The sequence below is a fragment of the Vanellus vanellus genome (assembly GCF_965231255.1).
Source record: "Vanellus vanellus genome assembly, chromosome: 4".
Taxonomy (NCBI): domain Eukaryota; kingdom Metazoa; phylum Chordata; class Aves; order Charadriiformes; family Charadriidae; genus Vanellus; species Vanellus vanellus.
The window spans coordinates 13,668,762-13,687,400 of NC_138909.1; the positions used below are offsets into that span (position 1 = coordinate 13,668,762).

At 38.2% G+C, this 18,639-nt stretch overlaps 1 protein-coding gene across 1 annotated transcript in view; it reads right to left on the reverse strand.

The window, feature by feature from the left end:
* Nucleotides 1-18,639, reverse strand: part of TBC1D9 (TBC1 domain family member 9) — a gene marked incomplete at both ends in the record, with an annotated part of 54,243 nt that overhangs the window by 12,493 nt on the left and 23,111 nt on the right. The window contains 10 exons of the mRNA XM_082482680.1: nucleotides 3,107-3,236; nucleotides 4,350-4,635; nucleotides 5,604-5,721; nucleotides 7,624-7,838; nucleotides 9,393-9,543; nucleotides 9,998-10,168; nucleotides 11,897-12,103; nucleotides 14,816-15,023; nucleotides 16,156-16,417; nucleotides 17,473-17,701. Of these exons, the coding sequence (XP_082338806.1) occupies nucleotides 3,107-3,236; nucleotides 4,350-4,635; nucleotides 5,604-5,721; nucleotides 7,624-7,838; nucleotides 9,393-9,543; nucleotides 9,998-10,168; nucleotides 11,897-12,103; nucleotides 14,816-15,023; nucleotides 16,156-16,417; nucleotides 17,473-17,701 (1,977 nt within the window). The remainder of the gene's footprint in view (nucleotides 1-3,106; nucleotides 3,237-4,349; nucleotides 4,636-5,603; nucleotides 5,722-7,623; nucleotides 7,839-9,392; nucleotides 9,544-9,997; nucleotides 10,169-11,896; nucleotides 12,104-14,815; nucleotides 15,024-16,155; nucleotides 16,418-17,472; nucleotides 17,702-18,639) is intronic.

Consider the following 18,639-nt stretch of genomic DNA (forward strand, 5'->3'; position numbering starts at 1 on the left):
GAGATCTTTTGTGGCTCTGAGGCCACATCTATTCCAGTAATCAGAGCTTATTCTCTGGTCTGGAGGCCAAATGAGATGGTCTGTTCACATCCACACAACTAAAACTCACATAGCCTACAGAAAAGGAAGGTCGCATGCAATTACCTTCTGGGAACGGTCCTATGGCCATGTCAACTTTCAAATCATACAAGGAATTGTTGGAATTGTGTCACTTGTTCTAGGTCAAAACTGTGTCAGACCTTTGAGTGTCAGTTGTTTGGTTAAAATGGTCAAGACCCAGATACTACTATAGATGTACTTCAAGTGTTAAAGGCCTATTTTTTTCCAAATTAACTAACAAACAAATCAAAGGAGTTAAGCACACAACAGCTCTGAATATCCGAGTCTACACTTCATTGGCAGCTAGTGAGCTAGGCATAGGCTTTTAAAGCTGTAGTGATTATCTATTATTTTAGTCACTTCTATTGTAATTATTATAATCCCAGGCTCTATGGCTTCTGAATTAATTGCAAAATTGAATGAAAACATAAGAGATTTCGTACTAAAAAATATTTTCAGTAAATGAAAAAATTACAGGCAGGGTAAAACACACTTGTTATTTATTTTCTCATATGTCAAGAATGTTTCTCTTTTAAAAAAGTAGAAAGTCAGTTCAATATCATCACAGAGAGGGGTGCTAATCGCTTAATTACCAAAAAATTCCTCTGCATCACTTCAGCTTTCACTGGAGACTTCTCATATATACATCTGACATGATTACCTAAAAGCTGGACAGGATCAGAGCATGATGGAGAGCAGCTCTTCATAAAACAATCCAATATTGTGCTTTTGCAAGTGATACACCTTCACCAAGTTCTCAGACTCTTCGTGCTCCCATGATAAATATCACGGGACAGTCTGCAAGGGACAAGGTTTTCCTCCTGTTGGGGGTGGGGTATGTGTATTTGAGGGAGGGCAAAGGACTTCAAGAAAAAAAACCTTTTTTTCAGCCGTAGGTCTTCCTATTTTTTCTGTAAACAACAAACGTTATAGAATCATAGAATCGTCTAGGTGGGAAGGGACCTTTAAGATCATCAAGTCCAACCATCAACCTAATACTGCCAGAACCATCACTAAACCACATCCCTAAGCATCACATCTACCCATCTTTTAAACACCTCCAGGGATGGCAATTCCACCACTTCCCTGGACAGCCTGTTCCAACGTTTGATAACCCTTTCTGTGAAGAATTTTTCCTTAATATCCATCCTAAACCTCCCTTGGCACAACTTTAGGCCATTTACTATTGTCCTACCGCTTGTTACTTGGGAGAAGAGATTGACCCCCACCTCCCTACAACCTCCTTTCAGGGAGCTGTAGGAAGCGATAAGGTATCCGCTCAGCCTCCTTTTCTCCAGACTAAACAACCCCAGTTCCCTCAGCCGCTCCTCACAGGACTTGTGCTCTAGACCCCTCACCAGCTTCACTGCCTTTTTCTGGACATGCTCCAGCACCTCAACGTCTTTTTTGTAGTGAGGGGTCAAAAACTGAACTCAGTATTTGAGGCACGGCGTCACCACTGCTGAGTACAGTGGGAAAATCACTTCCCTAGTCCTGCTGGTCACACTATCCCCGATACAGGCCAGGAAATGTCTAGAAGATTAAGAATACATGGTTACCCAATAAGTACCTGTAACAACTTAAATTCTAAAAATAGCAAAGATACACTCCCTTGTATTTTGCTCTTTGTAGCTGCAAACAAAGATAACATTGAGTTCTCAGCCCTGACTGCACACAACTAATTGAGGAATATAACAGTCATTGAGTAACAGATGCCTTGAAGTTTTTTTATCTAGTTTACTATTGAATTGTTGGGGTGTTTTAATAATCAAACCGACCAACAACAATTACTCTCCTGAAACTAATTCTCTCTTTGCAACCAACTCCTGCTTTCCTCACAGTTCTTGACTCTCCACACTATTTGTTTTGCCTAGTTATACCAGAGTACAGCAGATTATTTATCTAGAAAGAACAATAAGGTTCTGTGCTGCATAAGCCCCAAAAAGACAGACTGGCTCTGCATGGAGTCAGGTTATTAATCTAAAAGCAGTTAAGCCAATGCAAGCTGTCTTCACAATAAGGAAATCAGAAAGATACAAGGGAAACAGAATTTCACATAAACATCCCTCTCCCCATTCTAACATTTTGTGAAGGAGAAGAACTACGCATCTAACTTGATTCAGTTTACCCTTCAGCGTAGAATACACTAAGGACTGCCTACTTTCTTGTTAAATAGATAACATGTTATTAAAGCAAGGAGGTTTTAGGGACATAGGAAGTGCCTCTGAAACAGCTGACATATTGCTAAGTATGAACCTACATCTTGAACTAAAAATATTAATTTACCCTGCATGTCAATGGAAGGAAAAAAAAACGAATTTAAGGAGAATAACTCTTTAAAGTTATTTAGTTTTTATTTAAAAAAAAACAAAAAAACAAAAAAACAACAAAACAATGTCAGTGTAATCACTAGGGGTATTTTAACTGATGGCTTCTTTCTAAAATTTCAGGATAATGAAACTGGTTTGCAAATTTTAGGTTTTTGCAGGCTTTGTCCTGTGCGTTACAGATACTAGTTATTAGCAGCTCCTTTCACATGAAATTTTTTTTTAGCTTTGGTGATAATGCAGAAGCCGATGGTGATAATAGTGGCCCATGGTCATAGTCAGCACTTGCTGGAAAAGAAAGGTAAAAGAAACAAAGTTCCACTTATAATAGAAATCATATAGATGTCACCAATATGTCAGTTTGGAAAAGCATGAAAAACCTTAGATGAAAATTAACCTTTTTTGAATTAGAAGTTCAGTCTTTCATTTGTAAAGCACTTTTTTGTTGTGGGCTGTGCCCTCCTTTGATGCTGCAGGCTTCTTTGCAAAACAGCTCCAATTAAAAGTTTTGGTTAAAAGATAGACTAACCCCTCTCTCCCGCCCCAGACTTCCGAGATGAGTCTGTATTTCTTTTATGTTCTTTCAGTTCCAAGCAAAGCCAAACTATAGAGTATCACATTCCCCTGCAAAGCAGAACTAGTGTGGGTTGGCAAGTTCCTGTTAAGAAATCCTATCCTACCTCATAGGAAGACCTGATTAGTCTGAAGATATCCACCTCAGGATAAGGCTCTACATCATCACTGAGCAGTGAGTGAAGATGAGGAATGGGTGGAAGAGTGCTGTCCTTATTAGTTACGCTGTCCAAATATCTGGTGGGGGGAGGGGGAAAGAAAAAAGAAATGAGAAACCCACGATTCATTTGTACCCCATCCCTTCTAAGGGTTAACAGAATAAGAGTTACATTTAGACTATTAAATGTAAAAGCGATCAAACCACTCTCTACTAATGAACTACATGATTTTAGACAAAAAGGGTCAGTGTGCTTCAGTCTACGTACCCCCTTGCCCCACTACTACCCAGCCTTGCTGCAAGGGGCTTTAAGGGCTTGTTCCTCCCACCAGCGCAGCTGCTGTAGAACATCTATCTTCTACCCTGCAGCTGCAGAACACTTAAATCCTCAGCAAGCACTATTGCTTACTTCACAGAAGACACAACCACAGTAGTCTTTAACCCCACAAAATTAAAACCAGACTTCAGTAAAGCTATAATGAAACTTGTTAGGAAAAAAAATTCCAAAGTTTCAGCAGCATCTTGAAAACTAAACACTACTACCAAACACCAGGAAATCAAAAGTTACACTTAGCAATATTAGTTTGTATTAAATGACTCAATCCAGTCTATTTTTCAGCCTCTTTCTTCACTGAAACCCATTCGTTCAAGAGCCTACCTAATTCTTCTAAGTTCTGTTCAGTCCATTCCCAAAACAATCGCCCTTGAGATCAAGGCATTTTCTTAGCAGCATTTAAAAGGCAGGAGGCAAAAGATGGAAGTAACAAACCCCATATAATCAACTAAAATAATCAACCACAATAAGTGTCTATAACCAGGTTTGGGAAGTTTATTTTAACATCTTGAAAGAAAACTTCAGATCTTGTTGGTCACTTAACACTATTTTACAATAATCACAGAATCACGGAATTTTCAGAGTTGGAAGGGACCTCTAGAGATCATCTAGTCCAACTCCCCTGCTAAAGCAGGATTGCCTAATATAATACAGGATTGCCTAATATAACATAATATATGCCTAATATAACCCTAATATAAAGGGCACTTTATATGGGTGAAAGGGAACTATAACCATGTAAAAGATTTACATATATTGTACTGGTTTAAATTGAGTATTTCAACATAGAAGAACACAAGTCAGAAATGTAAGTAAAAGAAAAATAAAATGAAGAGACTTCATTTTCTGTAATAAATACCTTCCCAAGACTGTCATGGCTTCTCCATCATCTTTACAGTTAAGCAGCTTGTCTACATTAGCATCAAGGACGGCGAGCGCTAATTGAAATATCACCTTTATTCCTTCACAGAAGAAACAATCCACAACCACCACCGCGCTTTCAAATGGCATTACACTGAGGAAGAGAGTGAGGAACCAGGACAGGGAAATGGTGGATATTACACCCAAGTCCTGCATGCAGTCATAAAGCTGTGGAACATAGTCACGAGCCAACTCTTCAAAAACACCCTGATCCACCAATGCTCCTGTTGAAAATAAATAAGGTTGGATGTCTATTATTTTGGGAGCAACTGACCACATCACCATTCAGAGGGGGAAAAAAAAAAAAAAGACGAACATATATTCTATATATACAAATACAAAACCTAAGAATATTCTACATGATGCTTAAACATATTTTTTCACTGTCAGATAAATAACAGATTCTATTCCACAACTGAGCTGTACATACAAATTGAACTGTAGTAAGGTTGGTTTTTTTTGTTTTAATTATATGCTTCATAAGAGCTAACAAAGGGTCAATTTTGTCTAGCACTTACAAAAGTTATATGATGGCTTAGTACTTACCATTACTAATTAGAATAAGACTTCTCAGCATCACCTGTTGGAGGCAGCCAGGGTGGCTGTCTGTAAGGGTTTGGATTTATTTCAAGAGAACCCTGTGTTATACATATCTATGCCATACCATCAGTGTCTTAAGCAGGCCAGGAACAATCATTTCTAAGGCTCAATGAGTATCTCAAGCAATTGTGAGCTACAGTAAAGACAGTTTCCATGACAAACTGAAGAGCCATTCACTTCCACATACAGGAAACTGTCACCTGACAACAGTGGCTTTCAGATACTTGTGCCCTTTCAAATCAGAGGTAAACAGGTACAAAGACAACTTCTGCAAATTGCCAAAGCTCTTGTTTCCACCTTACCTTAATTAGATAACTGGAACATCTAAAATTCAAATTTTAGTCTCCCACCTATTTTTTATTTAATTTGTCCACTTTAGAATGCCATCTAATCCTAAGTAAGTGAAAAATGATCACAGCATCTGTTTAGGGAGTTGCTTCTATGCTCCTGAGCAAGCTGTCTTGCCAGTAGCATTCATAGTTGTATCTGTGCCACACATACCTCTACGCATATGCTTGTTTCAATACAAGTAATACCAATTAATTTGGTTAATTTTTGTACTGTCATGTTAGAAAATCTCCCCATAACGTACCAACAACTCTTGTGTTGTAGTAGTCAGGTAGCATACGTTCACACAGAGCCACCAGCAGCCAGAACGCTTCCTCCTCTTTTGCATAAAGCAGGAGTACTGAAGTCACAATATTCATAGCCTACAAGAATAAGAAATAGAAATTGCTAGACCCATTTATTCAATACTTAGCACAGTAACTGGGCAGATAAGTGGTTACTATGGTTAGGAAATTAGCTACATCTCCCCCTGCAGACCCCAAACAGTTCCAAGTATTTTCCTGTAAAACCAGCAGGCAGTGTTTTCCCAGTGCTCAAAGTAAGGCTTCAGAAAGCCTCAAACAAACCAAAGAAAATTGCTAGGTTTGGTTTGTTTGGTTTTTTTTTTTTTTTTTGTTTGCTTAAAAAAAATAAATCAAGTTTTCTTTTCATAATCAAGGACCTACTCAGGTCTGCAAGCATCCGGTTACACTGCTACTGATATTCTGCCAATAGGTGCTCTTGGGGACTCTGGGTCTGATGCAGACAAAATGCCTCCTACAGCACTAACGATGGCTGCTGCTGTACCATTCCTTGCAGAGGCAGTCTGCACTCCCCATGCTTTCTGCTCCTATGAAAAGGTCAAGACACAGCATCTGTGAGCTGAGGCAAATGCCTGTAATAGCATCAGTCACAAACAACCAGAGCATAGTGAAACGAGTCTCTTGCTGTTGTTCACTCTCCACCTTTGACTGTGTACACGACAGTTTTTTATGGGCTGTTTCACTCCATTTCAAATATCACAGCATTGCACAATGACCTCTGAATTGTTTGCTTACAGTCTTGACTAGACCTCTGTTAGTCTGAAGAAATGATGTATTTTCGGTACCATTTTCTTCTCAGTTTGCCTCTTAAGGAATTAGCTGCTCATTTCAGATCCTGTAACATTTTAAGACTCCAGCTTGATCATTACCTGTTTGAAACAGCAAACTAAGGTTTCAGCTGAAACTCAGAACGGTACAACTCTGTCAAAGCCTATGCTATTCCTTGTCTACCATGTATGAAATACAGTGAGAATTCAGGTTCTGAAGTATCAGTGAATCATCATTCTCAATGCCATGGACCAAGTCCCAAAGGTATTAACAATAGGAACCAGAATCATGGTGTCTTTCTACTGTTCCTCTGTTAAATAACATTTACAAGAAGTTATTATAGCTATTACTTAGTATTATATTTGTTATTAAATAATTTATGGTATCTGTTCGAATTGCTTCACTTTTACTTACTCATGTTGTATCTAGGAGTCTTAACAGTCAGACATTAATCAGGCTTCTTAATACTCATGAATTCAAATTTCCTTCTTGCAAAAATAGGTAGGAAGGCAATAAAAGGGCCCAGGTGATAAGTCAAAGTTACATAGCAAGAAAGAATGATTTGGGACCAGGCTCTGAAGTGACCTGAATCACAGGCATAAGAACTCCAAAACCATGCACTGGTCAGCATTCACTCTACCTGTACATGGTTGTGATCCACTGTGGTAAGGTATCTTCTAGGGTGCTTTTTCTTTTTTTAAATTTTGTTTTGAATGATGGAATGGCATTGTTGAAAAAAAAGTAAAAGAGTTTCTGGAAGGTTCTTACAACTAATACATTGAATAAGTAGGTAAAAATTTAAGGCTGAACAATTAAATGTTTTTTTTTTCTGCTTAAAAGAAAAGAACCTTTCTTCAGGATCCATTTGTCATTTTCTGCAGATGTACCTCAGGACAGCTCTGTTATCCTCTGTCCAGTCTCTAGATTTATGGGCAGAAAATATGCTTACAGAAAACTATGCATACCTCTCAGCATGCACTGCTAATACTTCTGTTACAGCAGGTCCTTGTGTCAAATCCCTCTGACCTCAGCGTTACTGTAATTCTGCAGCATTGAGGCTTTACCTCACAGCATTACACGTGTATCGGTGTACTTTACACAGCCAAATACTCGTGTACATCACAGAAGAAACAGGAGTATAAGGGAAGGACTGGGATGCCAGAAACTGAACGAGTGCCAAGTTATTTCAATTACCTGACAATATCCTATGTTTGGATTCCTAAAAGCATAAGCTGTCAAGACTCTCCTTAGAGCAGCAATACCCATCTCATTCTGGAATGCAGGGTGTTCTGGAAGGGAGCGGTGCAGATCCCTCTCTATCTCTTCTGTAGCAAGATTGTACTTCCCCATTGATTTCTCCACTAGGTCCTCATAATAGCCAGGATGAGTGGCCATTTCATTAATGGCTCCTGGGAGTGGGAAAACAATTAAAACCAGAAGAAAAAGGCAAAGGTTAGCAGATACAGTAACCCAATATGACGATCTTGTGCTACCCTTTTATCTTGAATGCCACCAAGAAACACTTCAAAAGCAAATATGATATGTTATTTTCATAAAGGTGATTAAAAAAAAAAAGGATGTGCTTGGGTGATTGAGTTATCACCCCTTCTTGTCTTCTCCTCTAGAGGCATTTTATAATGAGGTTAAAAAAAAAAAAAAAAAGGGAAGATGATAAAGCCTCTCTTTCAGCCAGAAAGAAACAGGAGGCATGAAGAACAAACCAGCTGTGCAGTCACACAGTACCATGAACTCTCTCTGCAGCTGGCTGTGAGTTTGGTTATCCTAAATAACTCAAAACGAGAAAGCCACTCGCCCTGAGGAGGGAGTAGATTAATGCTTGGTTGCAGAATATCTCAGCCAAAAGCAGGAGACAGGAACTCCTGTGCTCTATTCCTGCTTCTGAAAATGAGTCTCTCATCTTGGGCAAGGAACCTAGACTGTCTTAGGGATACTATCGCATGCTCACAGAGTTGCTATGAGATTTCACTGCCGACTTTAAAACTTCCCTGGAAATGAAATTCTTCGCAGCAGAGGAAATCCAATGTCAGTAGCACAAAGTAATGCACAAAAGAAAATACTAATGAAATTGGTCCAAAGTAGTTGTTAATCAGACACAGGACAGATCTGTGCATTCCTGTGTGTATTTTCTGGAAACATTTGTTTAATGCCCAGCAGCAAAGAGAAGATATACAAGATTAAGCACAAACCAGAAAGCATTAGGTCATCATCTAGAGTCCCTGGTGTGCTCATATCCTAAATGGCGTGGGTAGCTGTGGTAACTATCTCAGAGAGGGGCAGAGCTAGAGAAGGCATACAGTAAGTGAAAGGTTATGAAGAAAGCCTGAGGTATGGACTGATTTCCATATAACTAGTAATAAAATGAGTAAAAGTCTTCAATTTTGGAAAAAAAAAAACTTAAGGGGACACAGATCTAGAGAATCCTTGATGGCACAGAAGACAGCAAGAAATACCTTCTCACCATTTTTCACATACTGGGGGCACCCATTAAAATGATAAAGTAACTTTTTTATTACTAAAAATAAAAAAAAAAGAGAGAGAAACAGTGGTTCCATGCAACATGCTTAAACTTTGGAATTCCTTGCAACAACTTACTGCAAAGGCCAAAAGCTTAATTGGATTCAGAAGTGACTAAACAAATGAGAATTAGGCCTGCTGGTGGTTGTTGAACATCTCGAAGCCCCTAGACTGCAGGCTTCTGGTAACAGAGTGTGTTCTGCTTTTTTATATTCTTCCCTAATTATCTGAGCCTGTTTGAAAAACGGTATTTACTGGTCTAAACAGAACTCTTGTCTAAACCAGTCCGGTGCCTGCTAACGATCACAGCCTTACTTGCTCCAAGTATTTTTACATGCTTATTATCTGCACTTTTAAACATCTTTGAAATCCTTTCTTCCCTCATGCTTTTGCTTACATCCCACAGTCATGTTCAAATGAATACCTACCTGAAAATAGCAGCCAAAGTTCCCCTCTCATGCTTTCTGGAATGCCCTTCAGCACAAGGTCTCTGGTTTTCTCTGTACGATACATACAGACTCCTTGGCCATATTCAGCAAAGTGAATCTTCCAGGCCTGTTCCTTCAAGAACTCTTTAGCCTAAAAGCAAAGAGAGGCAGGCATAAAGATACAGCTTCTCCTTCTAACTGCCCCACTGAAATGCTAAGTGTGGAAAAGCCTGCAACATCCTAACTTTCCAAGTGAGCAAGAAATAACTCGGCTACAGTCCAATTCTCTTCTTAATGGGCTGACCTCCTCCCTTTCTTAGTTTCTATTCCAGTAGAACTTGCTGTTAAAAGAATATTCTTGAAGCACCTGCACTTAAGAGCAGGCATACAACCTCTCCTTGATTTACACCTAACTGTGCTTTTTAATGCAGTGAAGTCATTTCTATTAGTAAAACGACAGCATGTTCAATACTTTATTTCTGTGGAAAATACTGCTTCTTAACTGTGGCAGAATGAAACTATTCTCAGTCAGAAACACGGATTTTAAAGAAAACATAAGTTAACAACTTTTTCAGTCAAGTACAGCACTCCAAGGTATGTTTTACCAGCTTGGGGTTGAACTCCTCAGGTGACCTCCGCCGATACATTGTCATTAAAGCTTGAGTTGCTGTTGGAATGCCATTGTCGTTCAGATTGAACTGTCGATCTCCCTCCGACTCAGAGCTGAGGCTTTTATGAGGGCTCGAAGAAATTAAACTACTTGATCTTGTAAACACCTGTAGAAAGCAGTCACAAGCAATACAGACATGGGGCTGAGCCAGTCTGGACTTTTTACTTCATTTTATGTCAAAATTTATACACACTAACAAGCTAACAAAAACTGAGCAAATTAAGTTACCCAGGTACATTCACAGGCTGAGCATATGACAGCAGAAATTAAATCAGGGTAGAATAATGAAATCGTTTCCAGTTTCTCAATAGCTCCCCCTCCAATCAAACCCTATAATTAGAATTGCTAATGTAGTGTTAACTTTAAGTAGCCCTGGGCAATCAAACCAGCTCCCTTGGTCTTCTGTAAACATCACAGGACTCTTGACTCCCCGGGCCTTGACTGTCCAGAATGTAAGATTTACACATAACACATTACATGTGTGTGCACACATACATGTTTATATCTATATAGATATTTATACAGATGCACACAAAAATTTTGTTCCCCTCGCTTAAAAAAAAAAATGTTCTACAGAAAATTCAATACTGTCAATTTGTGATTTGGAAAAAAAATATTTTGAAAAAATAGGGTTTTTTAACTTATCAAACAGCTTTGAAAATGTATTCCAGTAAGATCTCATATAGCAGTTCACACCATATGCCTGAAATTGAAATTAGTAGTCCTGCATGTCTACATACATAGTTGCATTACTAAATGTAATAATAAAATGCTTGCAGTTATTAAGTTTGTGTTTGTAATTCAGTGGGTACAATATGTAGATCTATTTAGGGCAAAAGGCAAGACAAAGTTTCAGCATTGCACGTATATGCATGTGTGCTCTGGTACACAAATACAACACCACACTAATTATATCTCACCATCAACCAAGCCAAGTAAAAAACTGACTTTTAAGATCTACGTGGCAAACAGGGTAGGGCTACTCAGTGCAATACTAAGTTATGGCTTAGTACAGACGTGAAATGTGAGATCTACCTACAGAAAACCAAAACGATGAAGCAGAAAAGGCTCTTCTGCTTTGAGATCTGAACTGCTAAACTTTGCTGGGTTTAAACAGATCTGATGAAGTTGTGATATGAAGTATCTAAATTTCATACATAAAAACTAGGAATTCAGCAGAAGCCTTGATATTCAAAGTGCCTGAGAAAAGCTTATCTAATCATATCTTTTAAGAACCATTTACTTTGCGTAAGTAAATAAGGAGGTGGTTCAGAATAAGGCCATCTGATGTCCAGGACAGGGTTTGTGGGTTATTTGTTAGTTCAAACATTCCAAAGTTTGCTAGCAGTGCACATGCAAAGTTGTTCAGCTCAGACATTGTTTTCTGAAGAATCAGAGAATGAGATTTAGCAGTTAAAGTCTTGAATAAAGAGAATTTCATATCAACTGATAATTTCTTCAAATTATTAAAATTCCACGATTACATTTTAACTTGGACAACTTGATAGACATGAAACAGTAATATTTAACCGGGTAGTAAACTATGACATTTTCCAACAAGATACCCTGCAATTTCAGAATGTGACACCAGGAGTTCGAGTAGCTGTTGTGCAGCAATGGTGATTTCTCTTAGGTCTAACATGAAAAAAAAAAATCCTAATCTTAACATTTTAACTGTGCATCTTACGGAAGCTAAAAGCATTAACACAAATGAGATAACATTTCTGTGTACAAAGGTTTAGCTTTACAAAAACTTAAAGGTTTTTCCCAACTTTTCTCCCCCCACACCAGTTAAAATCCCCTTCTAGTAAGCGATTCATGTTCCTCCACATACCTCATCATCTGAGCTGATATAACTTCCAGAAATATTTTTTTCCAAGTATATTTTTGAAGTGGTTTGTTGCAGAAAGTCTGAGATTCTCTGTACAAGAAAGTCTCTGTCTTTCAAGTTGGCAAAGAGGAATGTCATTCTGTTTTTCGTGCTGATCGATAATGGGCTGGGTAACACACTGGAGCTGTCTGCCTTTTCCACTATAGTCACCTACAGAGAAACAGTAGCTACAGCTTAAGATCTTCAATTAATCAAGTTGGTCTAAGAAACCATCTCAATACAATAAATTCATGCCCCTTTCCCCCTTACATCAAATCACTATGGATATGCCTCTGCACGAAAACATGATTTGGATACAAGGACTTACAAGTGTGAAAGATAAAGACTGTCAGCCCTCAAACAAGTGGCTTCAGTACATTCTCCAGCAAAACTCCTTTGCACTGCTTAGTTTTATTTTCCTCGGGCTTTATTTTAAAAGAATCAGTAAAACAATTTTTTTTTTCTGTGGGATAAAGATCTATGGGGGTTTTTTGTAGGACCTCCAAATTCCTCCTGCTCCCCAACACCACTACAGGCTGAATCGACAAAGACTTTTGCTTAGTTTTTATTGCCAATACATGTGAATAAGCCATTTTTGGGGTAACACTCCTGTTCTACTATATCATAGTTGCATACTGTGATAACAACTGTTATTGCAACTGTATTTTCACAGTACACAGAAATCTGCAACAACAGGAAACCAACCCCATGTCTTTCGTTACAAAGCAAAATATTTAACCCTGGGAGGTGGATGTTTCTGTTTGGCCTTCAACTGTTAGTGGAATGGTCACTAATCTAACTGAACTCCAACCTGTAAACAGTATTCACATCACAATCTACTCCGTACAGGGCACTAGTTCCCTGTGCTTTTGGTAAAGCACGTTGACACAAAAATCTCAGGGATAAGTAATACACTGCGGATGAACTACAGAACAGCTCTGTGTTCTAAACATTACCAATTATTAGCCTTAAAAATAAATAAGCCAATCAAGTTTGTGCAGTTCATACATTGAACAAAAGACAAATCACAACTGTAAGTACTTTTAAGCACTGCTTTTATGACTTTAAACCACTTCCTAGGTAACAAAAACTCTCTTACTGCCTTCAGAATGGAAGAGGGCACATTTCAGTTTACCAGGACATTTTACTTTCGCCTTTTTTTTTTTTAACCCTTTTTAAAACATACATTGATGGTAAGACTATATAATAATATACCTCTCTAGCTAAAAGGACAGGATAACCATTTTCACACAAGTTTCTTTGAAGATGTATTTAAAGACTGAAATAAACAGTTCAGGCGCTAAATCATTTCTCTATCCTTCCAACTTTCATTTTTCTGTTCACTACAAATCTATTAGTTACTCATTAACTTAAAGGACCTTCACTAACAGCATACTGTCCTACGACATTTTTCTGTTCCACTTAAAAACTGTTTGAGTGCAATCAGCACAAAAGACAGACGAGTTCTAGAGGCACAGGACAGACATTATAGCAAGCATGGTCTGCTATAATGAGAGCAAATATCCGCTTATTTCCCACTCAAGTAGAGACACACGCATATCTGAAGTGCTGATCTTGGAGACTGCACCTACTGGGTGCAGTGAGCAGTGCAGTCAGCCACTGAAAATCATCTTTTCCAATCACCGTTTCTGAATCAATGCTTTGTTATTGTCTCATCTGTCAAAACACCTCCAGGATATCCAGAATACCAGAACTAGGCTAGGGTCTGTCCCAAAGCTTTCATTAAATAGAAAGCTTCCCTTTAATTATTACAGGTACCGATCAGCTGTTCTGAGGACTGGCACTACCCAGTGTGCTACTGTTCTTGCTGGTGCCGAGACATAACTGCTCACACAAAAGCACTTATGCCTTCAGCTATTTCTTTCTCCTAAAGCTTTAGAGCTGCTTTGAGTCCCATGCTGCTGCGGCTGTGGTTAACAAAAGCAGTTGCTGAATCTGCATCCAGGAAAAGAGCTCCTGTTAAACGCTGACTTTGTTCTCCTCCTCCACCACTTTACTGCAGGACTGTTGTTCCCTTGGAGTTCCAGACAAACAGTGCAACCATAATCGAATGTCTCTTCTCAAATAACCAAAGTCATTGCAACACACTGTGGAGAAGCTGCACTTCAAAGTTTCCAAACAAATACCATTTGTTTTTACTCTTAATGATTTGTGGGGGGAAAAACAGTGCCTTGAAATATTCCATGGTTCTTAAGTCAAGCCAAACTGTCCTTGGTTACATCAGTTTTGCTATTCTTTTCAAGACTTACTTTACACATTTTTCCTTTAACCCACAAATCCTCAATCATAAAAAACCTCCCCAACGTAATTTTTTCATTGCATTAAACTTGAATTCTTTTTACTGCTTTAAGCAGACAGTTTTAAAAAGGGAAGCACACCAATTTGTAAAATGCTGACAAATATTTTCCATATACAGGAATAAACAATTACAAGTCTGTGTGAAGAGACAATTCAAATCTTTAGGATTATGAATCTTTTTACATCGGACAGAAGCAAATGTTATCTGACAGATTCTTTAATAGAAGTTCCACTCAATCTAGGAAGTTTTACCGTCTGTCTCTATCATGAGGCACAAAAATGGGGCTGTAAATCAGAATACAAATTATAGGAGAGGAAGGACTCAGGAGGGTTGTAAAAACTGACAGAGAAACTCCCTGTGAGTTTTAGTAGTAGGAACTTAGAACTAAGATACACAGTCATTAAGTATTACTTAGAACACACCAGAATATGATAATCAAAAGAGGTTAAAGGGATGGAGAGGTATTTATCCCATAATGAAAAAAACATCAAAGCTACGCTGCAACTTCCAGTAAGATATCGGTATAGTATTTGCCCTATAAATTTACAAATACAAATATTTACCTCTCGAAGAGGAATAATAAGGCTGCACAAGTTCTCTTCTTTACTAGTAAAGCAAATGTAGTTTGTAGAAACAAACATCTGACCCAAAATATGCATTTTGTTGAATGGAGTCCAGAGAGTACAGTCTGTGTGCCCATCTAATTTCTCATCCTTGGGAAGTCGGAACAATGCACGGTATCTCTCACTCTTTGCTCTGGCATCAAGATCCCTAAAAAAAAACACCCACAGAAAGCTTTTCTTGTTTTAAGAAATACATAATAAATTAAGATACATTCTATACAAATCATGGCAAGTTACCTACAACATGCAACTGAGTTAAGCAGTGGGTATACAGCAAAACAGTAGAAATAGCTTGCATATAGGGGATATATAGTCTCTGCTGCTGGAAGATTCTAAAACTACATGAAAAAAAAAAATTCCGCTATGAATGACTTGGATACATTGATCCTAACTTCTCAGAGGGGACAGGCTGGGTGATCTTTTCACTTTCAGCCCTACTTTCTGTGAATATATACAGTGAATACATTTATTATTAAGTAACACATGACCCCATGTAATAGTACACTAAAAATGCTTCTTTGAGGCTTGATAGAATCCTTAGAGTTTGTTAACAACTTCAAGACTTAGTCTTGATCATGCATTCAGTGCAAAACACTGACTAGTTCAGAAAACAAACTTAAGTGATGTAATGCATGTAAGACATCACTAAGTAATGAGAAATATAAACAAGCACTAGTTACAGTTCTGTATAGGTCACTAACATGATCAACATATATAATAATGAAAAAATTAACAAGAAACTATCAAATTGCACTATAATATCTATAAAAGAAGTAGAAATATTTTCCAGTAATTTTTTTATCCCTTACAATTTTGTGTCATTTTTATATCTGTTACCTAAAATAAGTTCGAGATAGAATTTATCATCTAGAGTAATTTATTCAATTCCAGTTATAGGACCAAGTATGAACATTAGGCACATTTCTTAATAACACTTAAACCACTTTATTAGCTTCCCTGGCAACAGAAGAGATCCTTGCAACAGATACCTAATACAGCCAGTGTTGAGAGATACGCTAAACAGCTTCTGAACAAACGTGAATTTGGCCAAAATATATTTATTTCTGCAACATGTTCATATTCAAATATTTTCCCTTTCCTATTTTAACAGGAGACCAAGTAATTATATTTAAATAATTATTCACATTTTGCCACTGCTGGAATCAATCATTCCTTTTGGAGTACCTGTAAATGGCAGCAACATCAGAAAACTTTTTGACAAAACACTGCAAGCAAAAGAACTGAGGAGAAACAAGTGACTAAAAGCCAGTGCTACCTACCGTTTTAGTGCAGATACTTTTTTGGGGGATTTCTTTTTCAGTTTGGGTAATGACCTGTCTTGTTCAAATCCTTCATTGTCCAAAAGCTGTCGCATAGCTATATTGGCAAGCTGTTCCATTAGTTTAAACGTCTCGCTGATATTAAGGAATACTGAAAAGAAATGTTCACTTGACCTTGTGCTCACTTTGATCATATCAGGGAAGAGCAATGTAGCATTCTTCTCAAGTTGAGTGATATCGACCCAGCGGATAACTAACTTTGCTGAACAGAAGCAAACAAAAAAAAAAATTCAGTACAAAAATTAGCATATTCAAAAGTATTTATCTTCCTCTTCCTATAAAATATATTCAGCTGAAATTTTCTTGCATCTTGAAAAGCTAGGACAGCATAAATAGACCCAGCTTGTACCCAACAAACTGCAGATAAAAGTTTAAATATCATTTACTTCTGCACAGAACACCACACAAAAGCATTACAGAGCTAGGTGGACTGACACAATTTATCATTGCCACAGCACTTGCTCAGACTCCGATGTCCTGTTTTCCTATGGAAGCAAAGAAACATAGCCTAAACACATCAGTCAGGCTTGCATTATTTTAATATATTAAAAAGTTTCAAATATTACAGTAATGACAGATCTTTGGCTTTTCCTCCAACGCCACTAAAGGTTAGGATATTGTCTTTAAAACAGGGACTAAATCTACATTTATTTTTGTCAAAAAAAAAAAAAAAAAAAAAAAAATCAGTAATTCACTAGGCTATGTCTACATAGCTCAACAGAAAGACCTGGGACTGATCCATTGCCCATAACCAAGTACTGCAGACGTGTTCACTTCCACACTGCCTAGAATTAACTCCCTCTAGAGCAGACTGGTTGCATCCACACTATGTAGTTCTTGATCCTAGGTCTCCTCTGACCACTTTCTGATGCTCTGGTGTCGTACAAGAGTAAACATGGCATTTGAGGTTGCGGAGACTGCCAGATTAGGACTGGAAGACTGCATAAAGACAAGAAGGAGCCAAAACTGGTGTGATCTCATCCTTGTTCCCTTTTGGGCACAGTCCCTGAAGTGAACCAGGCCTCTAAACAGCGCCCACATACTGTTTTAGAGAGAACTCCTTCGAGAAATACCACACAAACAATGGAGAAAGCACACAGTTAAGCAGCATGATAACTGGTGAATCGCTCCCAGTTCCTCTTGTCCTCAGCAGTGTCGTTTCACCCCCAGCAGTTCAGCAGGTGAACAGTAGCAAATTACAGAAGATTTCCTAACAATTCTTAGATGCACAGAGCACCGTCACACTGTAAAACGTACCTTCCCTGCCCATGAGGAAAGAGTAAAAGCACAGGTGATTAATGCTGAGATAAACCCAGCCTTGACGGGGAACCTTCCCCTTCCAGTAACTGCAGGAATAGTAGTTCACCAATTTCTCTTCTTCCGGCATCCCAAATAGCTTGTGAAATTTCACTATGGCTTCCTTAAATTTTTCTGTATCATCATCCTCCTTGATGCCATTGATTTTATTGTATTCAGCAATGATGCCCTAGTAGGGAGTGAAAGAAGTACATAGCATGTTAGTTGCCATGGGGTATCAGATATCGTTATTAGCATTGCTGTCTGGGCCAGAGGCTACAACAGTTACTGCAATGTCAAGAAAGTCTTTTGCTAATCTCTTATTCTTCTGCTCATTCTTTTGCTTATATAGTTATTTACTTTATTCAAGGCTGTCTTTCTAATGACCTTGCTCCCTACCATACCTATGTCAAAAGCAGCTGAACATCAGCCACGTGCCAGTACCCTGTTTTAAATTAACCAGCCTATCTCAAATACTCCTAACAACTCTGTAAAGCACCTATGATTTGTAGTATTTTCCCCTTCCATGTAAATATGCTCCCTGAGGAGACAAGGACAGGATTTCACCAGAAAATCTGGTTCTAAAAGGAAGGAAAAAAGTAAAAGGAAAAAAAGATCTGCTATTCATTAGGGAAAATACCAAACAACTTCTATGACCCCTCTTAGTGGGCCTTAAGCAAAAGAGAAGAGCAAGAGGGGAAAAAAAGAAATATCTCCTATTAGATTAACTGGCAGGATAGAAAAATAATCACACGTTCAGGTGCAGAAGACCTTCCTCAAAATTGAAGTGGCAGCAGTGTGATGAAAAGCTGCTTTTTGATACCTCAAAGACTATGGCTCCTTCTGTTCTACACTGAAGTTCTGGTCTATTCACTTATTTTCCCAATCTCTAATATAGAAGGCAATAGAAAAGATTTATAAAAATTGACTTCTTGCCCTCAAATTGCTCCATATTTACATGGAAAGCAGAGCATAAGACAGCAAACCATCATTCACATTTAATATTTTTCCCACTCTAAAAATAGTGATTTCCTTAAAAGATTACATTTCACAAGAGAGGTGTCTTCTCGCATAAGGTGCTTCCATGATCATCTATAGCCTTCCCACCTGATTCACTGGTAAAACACA